We start from the raw sequence: 13995 nt of genomic DNA, 5'->3' as shown, positions 1-13995 counted from the left end.
ATATATATATATATATATATATTATAATATATATAATATAATATATATAATAAATATATATATATATATATATATTTATTTATTTATACTACAATTACACAAAAATGTTTACAAGAAATTTAGAAATATATATTGGGTCTATACATAATTCCATCGCGAAAATTGAGTAAATTTCAAACGCAAAATATTTAGGAAAAAAAGGGATTTTAATGAACCAAATTGTTACATTCTGTACAATGACTTTTTGCCAACTCTCCATGAGCTTCATTATCTCTCTTTCATAGAAGTCTTGGGATTTCTCGGCAAAGAAATCATCCAAGTGGTTTTTAAAGACGTTCAGGGAACTGAAGTTTTTCTTATTCAAATTGTTCTGTAACGCCCGGAACAAGTGATAATTTGAAGGTGCAAGGTCCGGACTATACGGTAGGTGCCCCAAAACATCTCACACAAGCTGCAATAACTTTTACTGGGTCATCAGAGAAACGTGTAGTCTAGCGTTGTCTTGGTGGAACACAACGCCCTTTCTGTTCGGCAAATCGAGCCGCTTCTGATCGATTGCTCGCTTTAATTTGGCCAGTTGTGAGCAGTACTTGGTCGAATCGTTTTGTTGGGTGGCAGCAGCTCATAATAGACGATTCCTTTCCAATCCTACCAGCTACTGAGCTTGACCTTCTTCGCGTATAATCCAGCCTTTGCGACCGTCTGAGCAGCCTTCCCGCGCTTCGACTATGATCTTTTTCGACTGATATTGTTGTAGACAATCCACTTTTCATTGTCAGTGACCATCCGATTAAAAAATGGTTCGTTTTGATGGCGTTTGAACAGCGAATCGCAAGCTGAAATTCGGTCCATTACATTCTTTTCGCTCAGTTTGTGCGGAATCCAGACATCAAGCTTGTTTACCATCCTAAGCTTCCGTAAATGTCTCGAAATAATTGATTGGTCAATGTTGAGGTTATGTCCGATCTCTGTAGTCGTTAAATGCCGTTTGGAGTCGATTAAAGCCTTGATTTGATCAACATCAGTAGTGACTGGTCGACCAGAGCGAGGAGCATCTTGGAGATCAAAATTTCCGCAACGAAATTTCGCAAACCACTTCCGATACACACTTTCGCTTACGGCATTTTTTCCATATACAGCTGGTATCTTTTTGTGAGTTTACGACGCGTTTTTGCCTTTTCGGAAATAAAAAAGCGAACTGCACCGAAAATACACGTCTTTTCCTTCCATGTTCAAAATATAATTAAACTTCATATACGTCGCGGATCTCGATGAATATATCCTTAAAATGTCAGCACAAATTTCAGCTTTCACTTAATGTACGACACTTTATGTTTGACGCATATGCGAGCGGAATAACAACTGTGAACGACATCTGTCGAAATTTCGCTACGGAATTAAGCATAAACCCAATATTTTTTTGAAATTTCTGATTCTAAATCATTTTCACGAATCGATCTCCAAATATTGTCTCTTATCATGTTCTTGTTCCTGGTAGTAACGTTTTTGGTAGTGACGTTCAACATTTAATATATCCTTGGTGTAAAATATATCTGCTGAATGCTTGCAATGTCTCTTGATGCAATTTCTGTGTGTATGTGAAATATGCAGATACGTATCCACTTTGGCAGCTGGAACAAAATTGAATCGGTAGATTTAAGACCACTGTATTTATACTGCTCATTTATTACTGGAAAGTTCTAGAACGTTCTCGAGGGTTCTAGAAGGTTCTCGAATGTTTTAGAAAATTCCAGAAGTTACTTAGGTTTACTCAATAACTTATCAATCTGAAATGCTGTGGAAAATGGGAAACTGTTATAGATATTAGAATAGATACATATATGTTAATTTTGGTTCATATGTTATTTTGTAACCGAGTTTGTATGAACTAAAAGACGTAAATTCGGCCGTTTTTTTATTGAAAATTAATAAATATTAGAATATCTTTGTCCTGGTCACAAAAGCAAAGTTTGTCGGGAATAATAACATTTCTTATACTTTTGAGGCATAAGTAATCAGGAAATGTAAGTAATAATAGTTTCAACTCAGGAAAAAAATTAAAAAAAATTTGCTACATAATATTATTGTTTGTAATTGTAGTATTAAGTTAGTTATTTTAAATTCTTTGTAACTCTTTCATAGGCGAGAAATGACATGCGGTAAATTTCTTGCGTTATATAATTTTATTTTCTAATTTTTTCTAGAAAACAATGATTTTGTAATCTTGAAACTTGTAAAATGTGTGGATGTACTGAGATATCTAGCCGCTATGTCACATAAAATCGCTAAATAATCTTTGAAGTAATGTCATTTTTCAGTCGTCTCAGTTATCACGGCTATCTGAGTACTGCTGATCGGTTAGATATCTCAGTTTTTTTGCACGTTTTATAAATTTCAAGATTACGAAATCATTGTGTTTTCTAGAAACGCAAGAAATTTATTCCATGTCATTTCTCGTCTATGATGTCACAAACTAATACGGTTAACATAGGAAGTCGATTAGTCGGTGGGAGTCTTAATAGATCCAGAAGAGTGTATTAATTAGGAGCAATAATTATTAAGTGCTCACTGAGCTATTTTTTCGCTGAATACAGATTCTCAACTGGTATCGCAGTGGAATGATCTATTTTGGGACATCTTTGGATATATTTTTATCGAAATCTCTATGCTGTATATGGGAAAATCTGGGAAATTTCTACGGAGAACCAAGTTTACGGGCTACATCTCGACAGGCGATCGAAAATATGTTTATTTTCCATAAGTCATGTTCAAAATTTACGAGTCTATGTCCAAACTACCGTACTAAGTCCGAATTATCAAGATACATCCAAGATTCTAAGGAAAGAGGTTTGTTTTCTCTTTCAAAGGGAAGAAGATCAAAGGACGTATATGTTGCAACATGTAATAGCGAGCGAATGATTCAAGATGGGACGGATGGTGATTCGACTGGCGACGATCAACGTGATCGCTTATCGGCCCATTATCATCGATTTGTGACAACATCGGGAAATTATCGACGGCATTTCTTTTATCTGTCCTCTCCTCTCGATTATCTTTGCTCTCGTTACGGCGCGCTTACTTGCGTTCCGGCGTCTCACCGGCGACCGCGTTATCATTCGCGTTCCCGCCCGGCCGTGTACTGTGCTGCTGTTGCTGCTTACCGCAGGATAGTCGAGGAAGTGGCGGTATCTCGCTACATCCTATCTCGTCCTGTTCCCGTTTTCCGTTCGACAGCGCGCGCGAGCCCGTTTGTTCGCTCGCTCGCTCCCTCGTTTTTCAGCCCAGTGAAAGCGACAGCGAGCTCACGCGCGAAGCTCTTCCGCGTCGCCGTTCAAGCCCGGATATTTAATTACGTTGCGAGCGAGCCGCGACACGACGTTTTCCGATCGACCGGTCTCGACGTAACCGATAATACAACACGTCTGTTCGATGTGACCTCCGGGGTGACACACACGGGGTTGTGAGTGATGAGCAGCGTCTAAGCGTGCAGAGGGAATTCCTTCTCCCCGTGTTCGTCATGTGGGACTCTCGCATCAATTCTTCATCCACCTGTGGAGACAGGACGAGATGGTCTTCTTATGAGGCTTATTCGTTCGGCGGTCACCTACCTGACCAGGACACCAAGACGCGTTCCTCGTTAACGATGCAGACCGTGCGAGAAAACCCACTGCAGCGCGTGCAACAGCACGCAAACTATCGCCAACAACGATCTTCTTGGCAGGATGGCCGCTCGTGGTACACCGCCACCGCTCGTCGATTTTTTGTCTTTCGCTTTCTTGGCCGATCGCGATATATCGGCAGGCTCCTTCTCGTTTTCCCTCCTCTTTGAATGACGCGATGGAGATAGATAAATAGATAGATAGATAGATAGATAGATAGGTAGAGAGAGAGAGAGAGAGAGAGAGAGAGAGAGAGAGAGAGAGAGAGTTCCAAGGATCCAAGAATGTGTCTGAGGAAGAGTCGGGGAAAGAAAGATTGCAACAACACTTTTGCCTTGATAAATTTCAGAACGCATCCGGTAACGGGAAAAGTTTAATCTTCTAAGTGAGAGAGAAAATTTATTTCCCGCTCGAATTCGAATCTGAAAAATGCATCTTATCAGTCGGATGAGTTTATTTTCCGCATTTATTATTTCTTTTATAATCATTCTATTCTCTCTATGGAATTACTAGTGAACAAATTTTTCTGTTAGATTCAGATTACAAGATTCATTGAAAAAAATTGAACAAAATTAAGCTTCTAAATTTTTCGTTGGTTTTTTTAGTAATTCTATTTTAGCTTTAAAGTGATTAATAAGTGAATTCTTCTGTTAAATACAGATTGTGAAACTCGCTAAAAGAAGTGCTGTAACTTTTTTTCTCACTGTCGTTCGAAGGGTATTTTTGAGATGTTTGCATTTTTTAATTTGTTTCTGCTTGTTGTCATCCGTTTTTAACCTTTTGTTATCCGCAATTTTGCGTTGTTCGTTCAAGCGAATGCGTTGAGTGAATTTTAGAAACACGACAGATCTCCGTTATCAAAAATTCGTGGAAATTAGAAATGATCGGGAAGGTAGAAGAAAATATATCGAGGAAAGTCGAGGAAATCGCGGGATCTATCAGAGTTCGCCTCACTGCTTTGGTTATGCGACTTTCTCGAATGAGCGGATGAAAAAAGTGATACCAGTGCACCGCCCACGACTTAGCCAGATTGCAACATTCGCTTGGTCGCAGTTGCTTATTTCATCGAGAATAGAAAGAAAAGCACGATCGATCCATTAATTCTTATACAAGTAGTCCGAACATTCTGCCTTTATTTTTATCATCTACATTTATTTTTTACGCCTTTATTTCCTGATGTTTTTCTAAATTAACTGAGAATTCGCGATATATTTACTCATAATATTTATATGCTGCTTAAACATTCGTTGCTGTCTGATGTTACATAATATGTCTGAATTATTTACTCTAAAATATGAGATAATTTGGAAGATATTTCGAGGAGAGATCTTTTGGCGTTCCATTTTTGCCCTTGACGTAATGTGACGTAACGAGAAGAACGAAAAGCCGCGCGATCAAGGAAGGGTCAATTGACGAAAACAACAAATTGACAAAAACCGTGTGTTTTGCTGTTTCAGCGAAGTGAGCATATCATCCGCCCGCGCGTCGGTGATGGTGTATGACGACGTGAATAAAAAATGGATACCGAGCGGCAGCTCGTCCGGCCTTTCAAAGGTCCAGCTCTACCATCACCAGGTGAACAACACGTTCCGCGTGGTCGGCAGGAAGTTACAGGATCACGAGATCGTCATCAATTGCGCGATCTTGAAAGGGCTCAAGTACAATCAAGCGACGGTCACGTTCCACCAATGGAGGGACAATAAACAGGTGTACGGGCTCAACTTTTCTAGTAAGGACGACGCCGACGCTTTCGCCAGAGCGATGCTTCAGGCGCTCGACGTAAGTCTTGACTTTGCTTCCCATTCAATTATAATTAGCTTCTTCATTATCGAGAAGAAATTGTTCTTTCTTTTTATTTTTTGCACAATTAATATTCGTAACACAATTAATATTAAGAAATGTACGATGTGTTTCTCAATATTGATGGCTAAGACGATCTAAGATTTATTCTCCGATGTAGATACGATTAATTACTCGTGATTTCAATTATTTTAATTATTGGGTTGATCAATAATTCTGTGTGATTTTTTACCTGTAAATGAAAGACGAGTTTTTTTTTTTTTTTATTTAGAAGGCAATAATACTTTGGTCAAAATGTATTGGCCGTTGTGGTCCATATTTTTTGCCATCTTTCGCCTTCATAATTCCTTGCTTAAAGAACATCTTGTTTTCGTCAGTGAAAAACTCAGTTCTAAGTGCTGTTTAATGGTTTCCTCGAAAAGGGAGTGTTGTTTATTCAAGAAATTCTGAAGGGAGCGAAACAGGTGGTAACCTGAAAAAGCAATAACTGCTGAATGTGGAGAATGCGATAAGACATTCTAGTCCAGCTTCAAGAATTTTTGTCGGGCTTGCAGAAATGTATGCGTTATCGTGATGGGAAACAATATCCTTGCGATTTATCAATTCTTAACGCTTCTTGTAGATCGCATCGATGTGAAGCTGGCGCTCAACTTTATAAAAACTAAAAATGTTTTATATAATTCGATTCTTCTTCGTTTGTACTCGTTTGTACCACTTACTATATTTTTTTTAACAAATGTTGTACAAATTTCAAAATAAAAAGTTCTGTTTCTAAGCTTGCACATAACTGTTCATTGATCAAAATTAAATAGTATTTTTCGGACGCATCAAATTCCGTTTTATTTGTATGTCAAGGGGTTAAAACAGATTGAGATAAATTGGCAGAATTGCAAAATAGGTGAGTGATGTCCCGAATGAGGATGAGTCATTGGCCCGCGAAACTTTGAGGAACACACCGTGCATTATTCGTCGTTTTAACGTAATCCCTATAATTCGGGATTGTTGTCGCGCAACTTCCATCGGCGGAAGAACTTTCCAACGGAGCGTTCACTTAAGACGTCTTAGACTGGCTATTAGCCAGAGACGGAAAAAGAGACTCGGAAGAAAAAAAGGGAGAATTAAGAGCATCCATTAAAAGCGTCCATCGACGTGTGTGATGTAGGATATCGATTTCACGATAGGTCACAATTGCCGGGTTAAAACGGCTTTATAATTGGACTAGTTATCGTAATTAACAGCTAATTGTACGCTCTCTCGCGTCTCTCTGTCTCGCGTAGGTGCTGAGCAACGGCAGTAACATATCACGAAGTCTCGCTCCGGCAGCCGCGACGGCTACCCAGCAGCAGACCGCCTACCAGCAACAACAACAACAACAACAACAACAACAGAGCCAAGCGACCGCTCAATACGAGGAGGACATGGGATACAGGTACACATCTCGCATTCCCCTCGTCGTCGTCTACGCTCCGCCATTTCTTCGCTTTCCAATGATTTACGCGCAATCATTATTTCATTGCGGCGATTATTTCCCGTCACGCGATACGCGTACGAGATACGATGCATTGTAAACGCCCAGTTGATTCATAACTATAACTCAACAAACGAACATAGTCTCTTGGCGTAGGCGACCTTGTTTTCGAGAGAGAGAGAGAGAGAGAGAGAGAGAGAGAGAGAGAAAGAGATAGAACCCCATATTCTTTGTTTGCGCAAAAACGTCTCTTTTTTGAACATAATGCAATTGAACGCGCGCACGGGATGGCTTTCGAAGCATATAATACCTTTAAAGATCGATAGATCTCCTTTCGAACACTGATAATTTAAAATCAGATATAATAAAATGTTTGCAATTTTGAAAGTTGATTCTTTATTGTTATGTGATGAAAATGACTGAAGTGATTTGGAAATATTTATTTCTTAAATATTTTTTTTCTCAGATGTTACAAGGTAATCATAAAGATCAATACAGATTGCGCTTTCGCTTATGACATATCATCGGTCACAAAAAAATTGCTACACTTTTTTGACAAGTTTTGGAATGCACCCCGTGTCTAATAGGAGAATTTGCTTTTTAGTTTTTCAGGAGATATATTTTCCTATTAGATATGAGATGCGTTGCCAAATTCACTGACAAAAAATGTCGCAAACTTTCTGTGATTGACCATACATGATTCCGCACAATAAGAAAATCTAGGAAAAAAGGAAGCGAATTTTGTTATCTAAAAAAGGAACCCTTTCCAATGTGTCGAAAGCAGAATTAATAAAAATAATTTTGTTTTGTTTTTATTTGCAAAAGTGTAAATTGACGTTTTTTGCACATTAAGATCTTATTTATTTTCTCTTTAAGAATTATTTCTGAAATTCCGCCCCTGAAACATTTGAGATAATTGTATTAAGAATATATATAACAAAGTTTAAGAAAATCGTTGAAACCATTTTTGAGATTTTACGTACATCGTTTCGTGAAATATGGTTTTGAGGAAACCATATGATTATTTATGATATTTAAGAAAACAAGTATTTTCACATCGCATATGTTATTTTTATTATGGAACAATAAAGAATCAGCTCTCAAAATTGCAGACATTTCGTTTCATCCGGCTTTGAGTAATTTGTGTTTGAAAATTGACTATTTCGATCTTCAAGGTTTTTCGGCCTAGGAGGTTTTTTATACTTTGAAAAAACGCGTTGTCGCGATCGGACATCACGATTGGACGTTGCTACGCATTGAGTCGTGACAATGATGTCGACTCACGGATGCCCGGGACTTAGTACAGATCTGAAATTTCGCCGTCATTTCACCCGAAGGGAGTGAGTCACACGTCTGTCCTGGGTGATTGCAGTCAAGGTCGTAGGGCGCGGATCTCCTTGTCCCTGGGGCATCTGCCTACGGGAGCAGGCCAGATGGCCCTACCCGTGAGCTCCGTCACCCCAACCCCCGATCACCACGCGACCGTTAGTAGTGCAGTCAGCACCGCTGTTCAGGTGGCCTGCTCGCGTGGCTCACCGAGCGACGGACGCATGAGGTGATCATCCAGCTGGCTTTAACCCTTAATAACCCGAGACATTAAATTAATTATGATTGCGGGTCCGAATTTTCGTCACGCTCGTTACCTTTTCTAAATAGATGTCATTGGGCGTCCAGAACGCGTGACATTCGCGCATGAGTNTATATATCGCAAAAATATCCCGTAAAAATACCGTGTTACGAAACGGTATATATATATATATATACACACATATATATACACATATAAAACTACTCTCGTACATATACAGGATGGACCATGCAACGTGATCAGCTTAGTTTATTCTGCTGTTACTGGGCCGTTTGAAAATTTTGTTGTCTAGTATAATATGGTTCAAGGTGAGTTTAAAGATTATCTTTAAGATTATCTTAAAGCTCACCTTGAACCATATTATATAGACAAAAAAATTGCATGCGTGCGTGCGTACGTGCGCGCGCGCGCACGCGTGTGTGTGTGTGTACGAGGATAATTTGAAAATTTTGGTAAAAAAGCAAATAAAATACATTTTTTGGAAAAAATTAATTTTATTTTTTAACATAATCTCCTTTGAGGTCTACGTGGTCCATGATTTCCCAATTTTTTTCATCCCGTCTGAAAAATACGTTTTGTCAAGCTCTATAAAATAATTATTAACAGCTGCGATGACATCCTGATTCGATAAAAATTTCCACCGAGTCAAATTTTTTAAATTTCGGGAACAGGAAGAAGTTGCATGAAGCCATTTTCGGGGAATATGGTGGATGAGAAAGCAGTTCGAAATCAAATTCATGCAATTTTGTCATCACGATATGTCGATATCAGCGCGTTTTCCTGGTGGAAAAACACTTTTTTCTCGCCAATTTTGCTATTCTTCCCTCAATTTGTTTTTTAAACGATCCAATAATGCCACATAATAAGTTATTGTCTTGTCCTTTTCCAAATAGTCAATCATGATTAGAAATTTCAAAAAATAGTAGCCAACAGCTCAGCTGACAAGATGGTCTTTGCCTTCTTTGGCGCACTTTCACCAGTCGTTGTCCATTGCTCTGACTGCTGTTTGGACTTTAATGTGAAGTGATGAATCCAAGTTTCATAATGACGAATCGACGTAAAAAGTCCTTCGGATTGCGATTAAACATCGTCAAACGCTGCATTGAAATGTCCATTCAAGTGCGTTTTTGGTCGACATTTGACAATCGCGGCATCCATCGCGCAGACAGCTTTTTTATATTCAATTTTTCGTAGAATATTATGCACCCGTTCAGTTGAGATGTCTACAGCAATCAGCCTCAGCCATCTCGCGCACATGCGGTCTTGTATTACGATATTATGGATTTTTTCAATGATTTCCTTTGTGGTTACCTCAACTGGGCGTCCGGCTGGAGCGCGATTCATCCTTGGTGTATGTACGGCCATGTTTAAACTCTCGAAATAAACAGTCTTCAACGCTGGTTTAGAGTCTTCGTGAACTTCATCCAACTCGGCTTTGATCTGCGCGGCTTAACTTCTTCAAATAAAAATATTTTATGATGGCGCGGAACATATTTTCTTCCATTGTTGCGGAAAATGTGAAAGTGATCGATTTAGTAGATGGCTATGAAACATATTCAAATATAAATAACATGTCGCATTTGACTGAAATTTTGACAAAAACCCCTTGAGGAATAATATTTGCTAGTAGTGATGTCACTTTATGAATGTGGCGCCATCTCATGGAAATTTATAAAAACTTTTCAAACTATCTTCGTGTACATATATAGGGTGTCCGGTAATTCATGGAGCACCGCTTGTGCACAGGTCGTATGAGTTAAACTGAGCGGAAAAGTTCTCTATCATTTTGTAAACAACTACGCAAAATTTCGAGTTATTAATGATTGAAAATAACCATGTATAGAGGCTTTTTTAATTAATAACTCAGAAATTTACGTGTTATTTGCAAAATCGTAAAATCCACTTTTTCAATCAGAATGGCTTAATTTATAGATATATAATAGCTGTTATACTTAGCGACAAATTCAAGGTTTGAGAATCAAGATTCAATATACAGGTACTATTGTCTGTCGTTCGATAACAGCTGTCATATATTGCCATTTTACAAATAATATGCAAACTTTTTAGTTCTTTTTGAACACAAGTGGTGCTCCAAGAATTATCGGATATTCTGTATATATATATGTGTGTGTGTGTGCGCGTGCGTGCGTGCGTGCGTGCGTGCGTGCGTGCATGCGTGCGTGTATATAGAGTTGGGTTAAATAACTCAAATTAGAAGTTTGGAAGTTTGTTCTGCGAGCTATATATAGAGCGAGGAAAAATATTGGGATCTCGAAATACCTCAAAAAATATAAATTTTATAGAAAACTGACTTCAGATAAAAGTTACAGGATTAAAAAAAAATCTATTTATTAATCTTATCAGTTTGACTTTGAGTGATGTCGCCAAGGTCAGGACAAGGTTATCTTAAATTTTTTAAATTAATTTTCCTCTATTTTTTATTGCATATTCTTATAGCCCTTTTTTAAAGACTTTTACAAAGCACTATAATTTTACCCATTTCAAGCAAGCCGTTTCGAAGTTATCGAACTTTTCATAGTAAGATGTATATCCCACAAAAGCAAAATTGGAAGATGATCCAAGATGATCCAGCCAACGAACGCAAGATCGTAATTATCCAACCAACTATGGCAAGGTCGGCATGATTCGATCTACTACGCATGTCTACATGATCCGGTCTACTATGCATTTTTCGGCGTGCGAACATGTTAGTTCAAACTAATGAACCGACGACTTGACTTGAACTGTTACGGTTCCTACTCATATGTAATATTGTACGACTTTTCTTCACAATCCCGTATTTTGAATCGAGATATTATTGTTGCATTAAGCATTTAATTTATTTGAGCCTTTTTAATTTTTTGTTATATTAACTATTATTCTGTTCGATATTATTGCGATACTATTGTCGATCTTGTCTTAATTGGCTGGATAATTACAAATCTTGCTTTCATTGGCTGGGTCATTCACCGATCTTGCATTTGTAGACTAGACATCTTATCATATAAAGCTCAATAATTTGGAAACTGTTTACTTAAAGTGAATAAAATTATAGTGCTTTAGAAAGATTTGCAGAAAAGCTATAAGAATATGCAATAAAAAGTAGGGGGTTCCATTAAAAAAATTCAACGTGACCTTGTCCTGACTTTGGCAACGTCATCTAAGGTCAAACTGATAAGATCATTAAATCTTTTTAAATTCTACAACTTTTATCTGAAAGAGTTTTCTATAAAACTTATATTTTTCGATATAATTCGGGCTTCCGGTATTTTTGTCTCATCCTGTATATAAACTTAACTTTAACTATTTAACGTCAAAACCATTCCCTACATAATTTATCAGTTGGAGCATTGTCACCATAAACTTCTACAAGCATTCGATATGCTTCAGCTGCACTTTTCTTTCAATTAAAGCAGAAAATTAAAACCTCCCGCAAATGCTGCTTAGTTAACACAAAATTTGACATATTTAACACAGTAAAAAACAGGGGTTTTATATGAAACTCTAAGCGATATAAACTGAATATTATTGACAGATGTCTAACCTCTCTGAAACCACCGAAATCAGCTGTCACTATGAAACATTCATAACAACCAGAGCCATCTTTTGAAAACGGACCGAATTAATTTGTACTCCCAATAACATTATAAATATTATTATTACATATTATAATACATTTTATTTTATTATATCTAACTACTAGCAAATTTTTCTGTTACACCCACTAGGAGAAATGGGCGTTACATTTTTGGCTAATGGCTACCAGAGATTTTTCATCTCATGACTGTGTACTATTTTTTATGTAGCTATTCATTTATTTTACTAGTACAGCCATTAGAAGAAGTGAGCGTTATATTCCGAGCTAATGGCTAGCTAGTACTATTAGCTAATAGTGATGTAAAATCCAATTTTTCTATGTCATGACTAGACAATTACTAGATTCCATTTTTATTCGGGTTATTTTAATAAGTGTTCAACGTGATGTCCATTAACTTCAACACATTTCTGTATACTTTGAAATATTTCATAGAGGACGTATTATTCTCTAGTTTTCCTAGCGATTTCAATGATTCTTGAATCTCGAGTAATGACATGTTTTTTGTAGCCTCAATATCAATATATTAATGTTTCTCCTTTCGTCTACTTCAATCAAGACGCTATAGAAATTCGTCGTGATTTATTCGAATTAGTGATTCTGAAAAATAATGTTATTTCTGCGAAACAATGATGTTGTGCAGTGATGCATAAAAGATAGAAATGATTTTAATTTATGTTGAGACTGGAGGGAACTCAGTACAAGCTTCTCGATTGTACGCAGAAAGATACCCTGAGAGAAGAAAGAAAAGATACCCTTCTCGACAAAGTTTTGACCGCATAGTTCAATTATTTTGTAAAACATGGAATATTAAGTCACTGAAAAGAAAACGATCAAAACTTGTTACTGGAGAAAATGCCGAAACTTTTGTATTGGCTACAGTCAATAAATTGATCCTATTACAAATTGTTGAAAAATTGCACATTCTTCGAACATTTCCAAATCAAATGTACATCGAGCATTGCAACGTCATATATTTCACCTGTTTCACATTTCTTTATACATAATGACATTGAGAATCGTGTTGCTTTTTGTACATAGGCATTGCAGTAAATACAAAAGAATAGAATTTAATTAATGGGTCTATGCATAATTCCGTAGCGAAATTCTGACAAATGTCATTCGCAATTATTCTTCAGCTTGCATATGTGTCAGTCAGTCAGCATTATCGTCTTGACCTTGGCTATCATGTAGTGATGATAAAAATATATTGTTCTGTTTAAAAAAAACTTCAATAATCTTAAAATATGTTTTGCCTATCTATATATATACATACACAAGGTTTCCCGCCTAATTCGAGCATCTGAAATATTTCACTTGTTCTTTATGATAGGAAAATGTGTCAGATGAAAACATTAGTTGGTTCGGAGGGGCAAATATGATAGGCAAAGAATTATTTATATATATATAGGCAAGATGGGGCATTTAAATTGAGACACATTAATATAATAAATATAAAGCAAAGTGGAAAGAAATGTTTCAGACAAAAGGTGTAGGGTTTGGAGGGAGACATATTTTGGTGACTTTCATTGCATTGTCAATAATTTAAGGTCAACTTTATTTTTTTAATTATATAGTTTTTTTTTTTAGTACAAATCGATTTATCTATTCATTCTGCTCATAAAAATACTAGGGTAAGATAATCGAAAAATGAATATTTCTCGAGATATTTTACTTTTTTCTGACATTTTTTACAAGATACGAGATATGAAATATCTTATGAAGTATTCATTTTTCGATGATATCACCTTTATACTTATCTATATAATAATGTAAAACATCAATAATTAATGTCTCTCACTATACATTGATGCATTGATACATTTGCTAAATCTAGTAAATTATTTTTTAAGATTTTTTATATTATTATATAGATAAGTATAAA

The 13995-nt window shown here is 36.8% G+C and overlaps 1 protein-coding gene across 6 annotated transcripts in view; it reads left to right on the top strand.

Moving 5' to 3' along the window:
- The window catches only part of LOC106748717 (protein enabled homolog), a 46599-nt gene that overhangs the window by 15372 nt on the left and 17232 nt on the right, over positions 1-13995 (top strand). For 3 of the 6 annotated variants that reach the window (XM_014627537.1, XM_014627536.1, XM_014627535.1), the window contains exons 1-4: positions 3303-3735; positions 5117-5438; positions 6737-6888; positions 8300-8482. In XM_014627537.1, the coding sequence (XP_014483023.1) occupies positions 3518-3735; positions 5117-5438; positions 6737-6888; positions 8300-8482 (875 nt within the window). In that variant the 5' untranslated portion in view covers positions 3303-3517. Of the gene's footprint in view, positions 1-3302; positions 3736-5116; positions 5439-6736; positions 6889-8299; positions 8483-13995 lie in introns of those variants that run through there. The other 3 variants (XM_014627540.1, XM_014627538.1, XM_014627539.1) reach the window with 2 other exon arrangements.

Source organism: Dinoponera quadriceps, unplaced genomic scaffold (genome assembly GCF_001313825.1).
Source record: "Dinoponera quadriceps isolate SergipeBrazil2010 unplaced genomic scaffold, ASM131382v1 scaffold3139, whole genome shotgun sequence".
NCBI lineage: Eukaryota > Metazoa > Arthropoda > Insecta > Hymenoptera > Formicidae > Dinoponera > Dinoponera quadriceps.
This window is presented reverse-complemented; position numbering and strand designations above follow the sequence as displayed.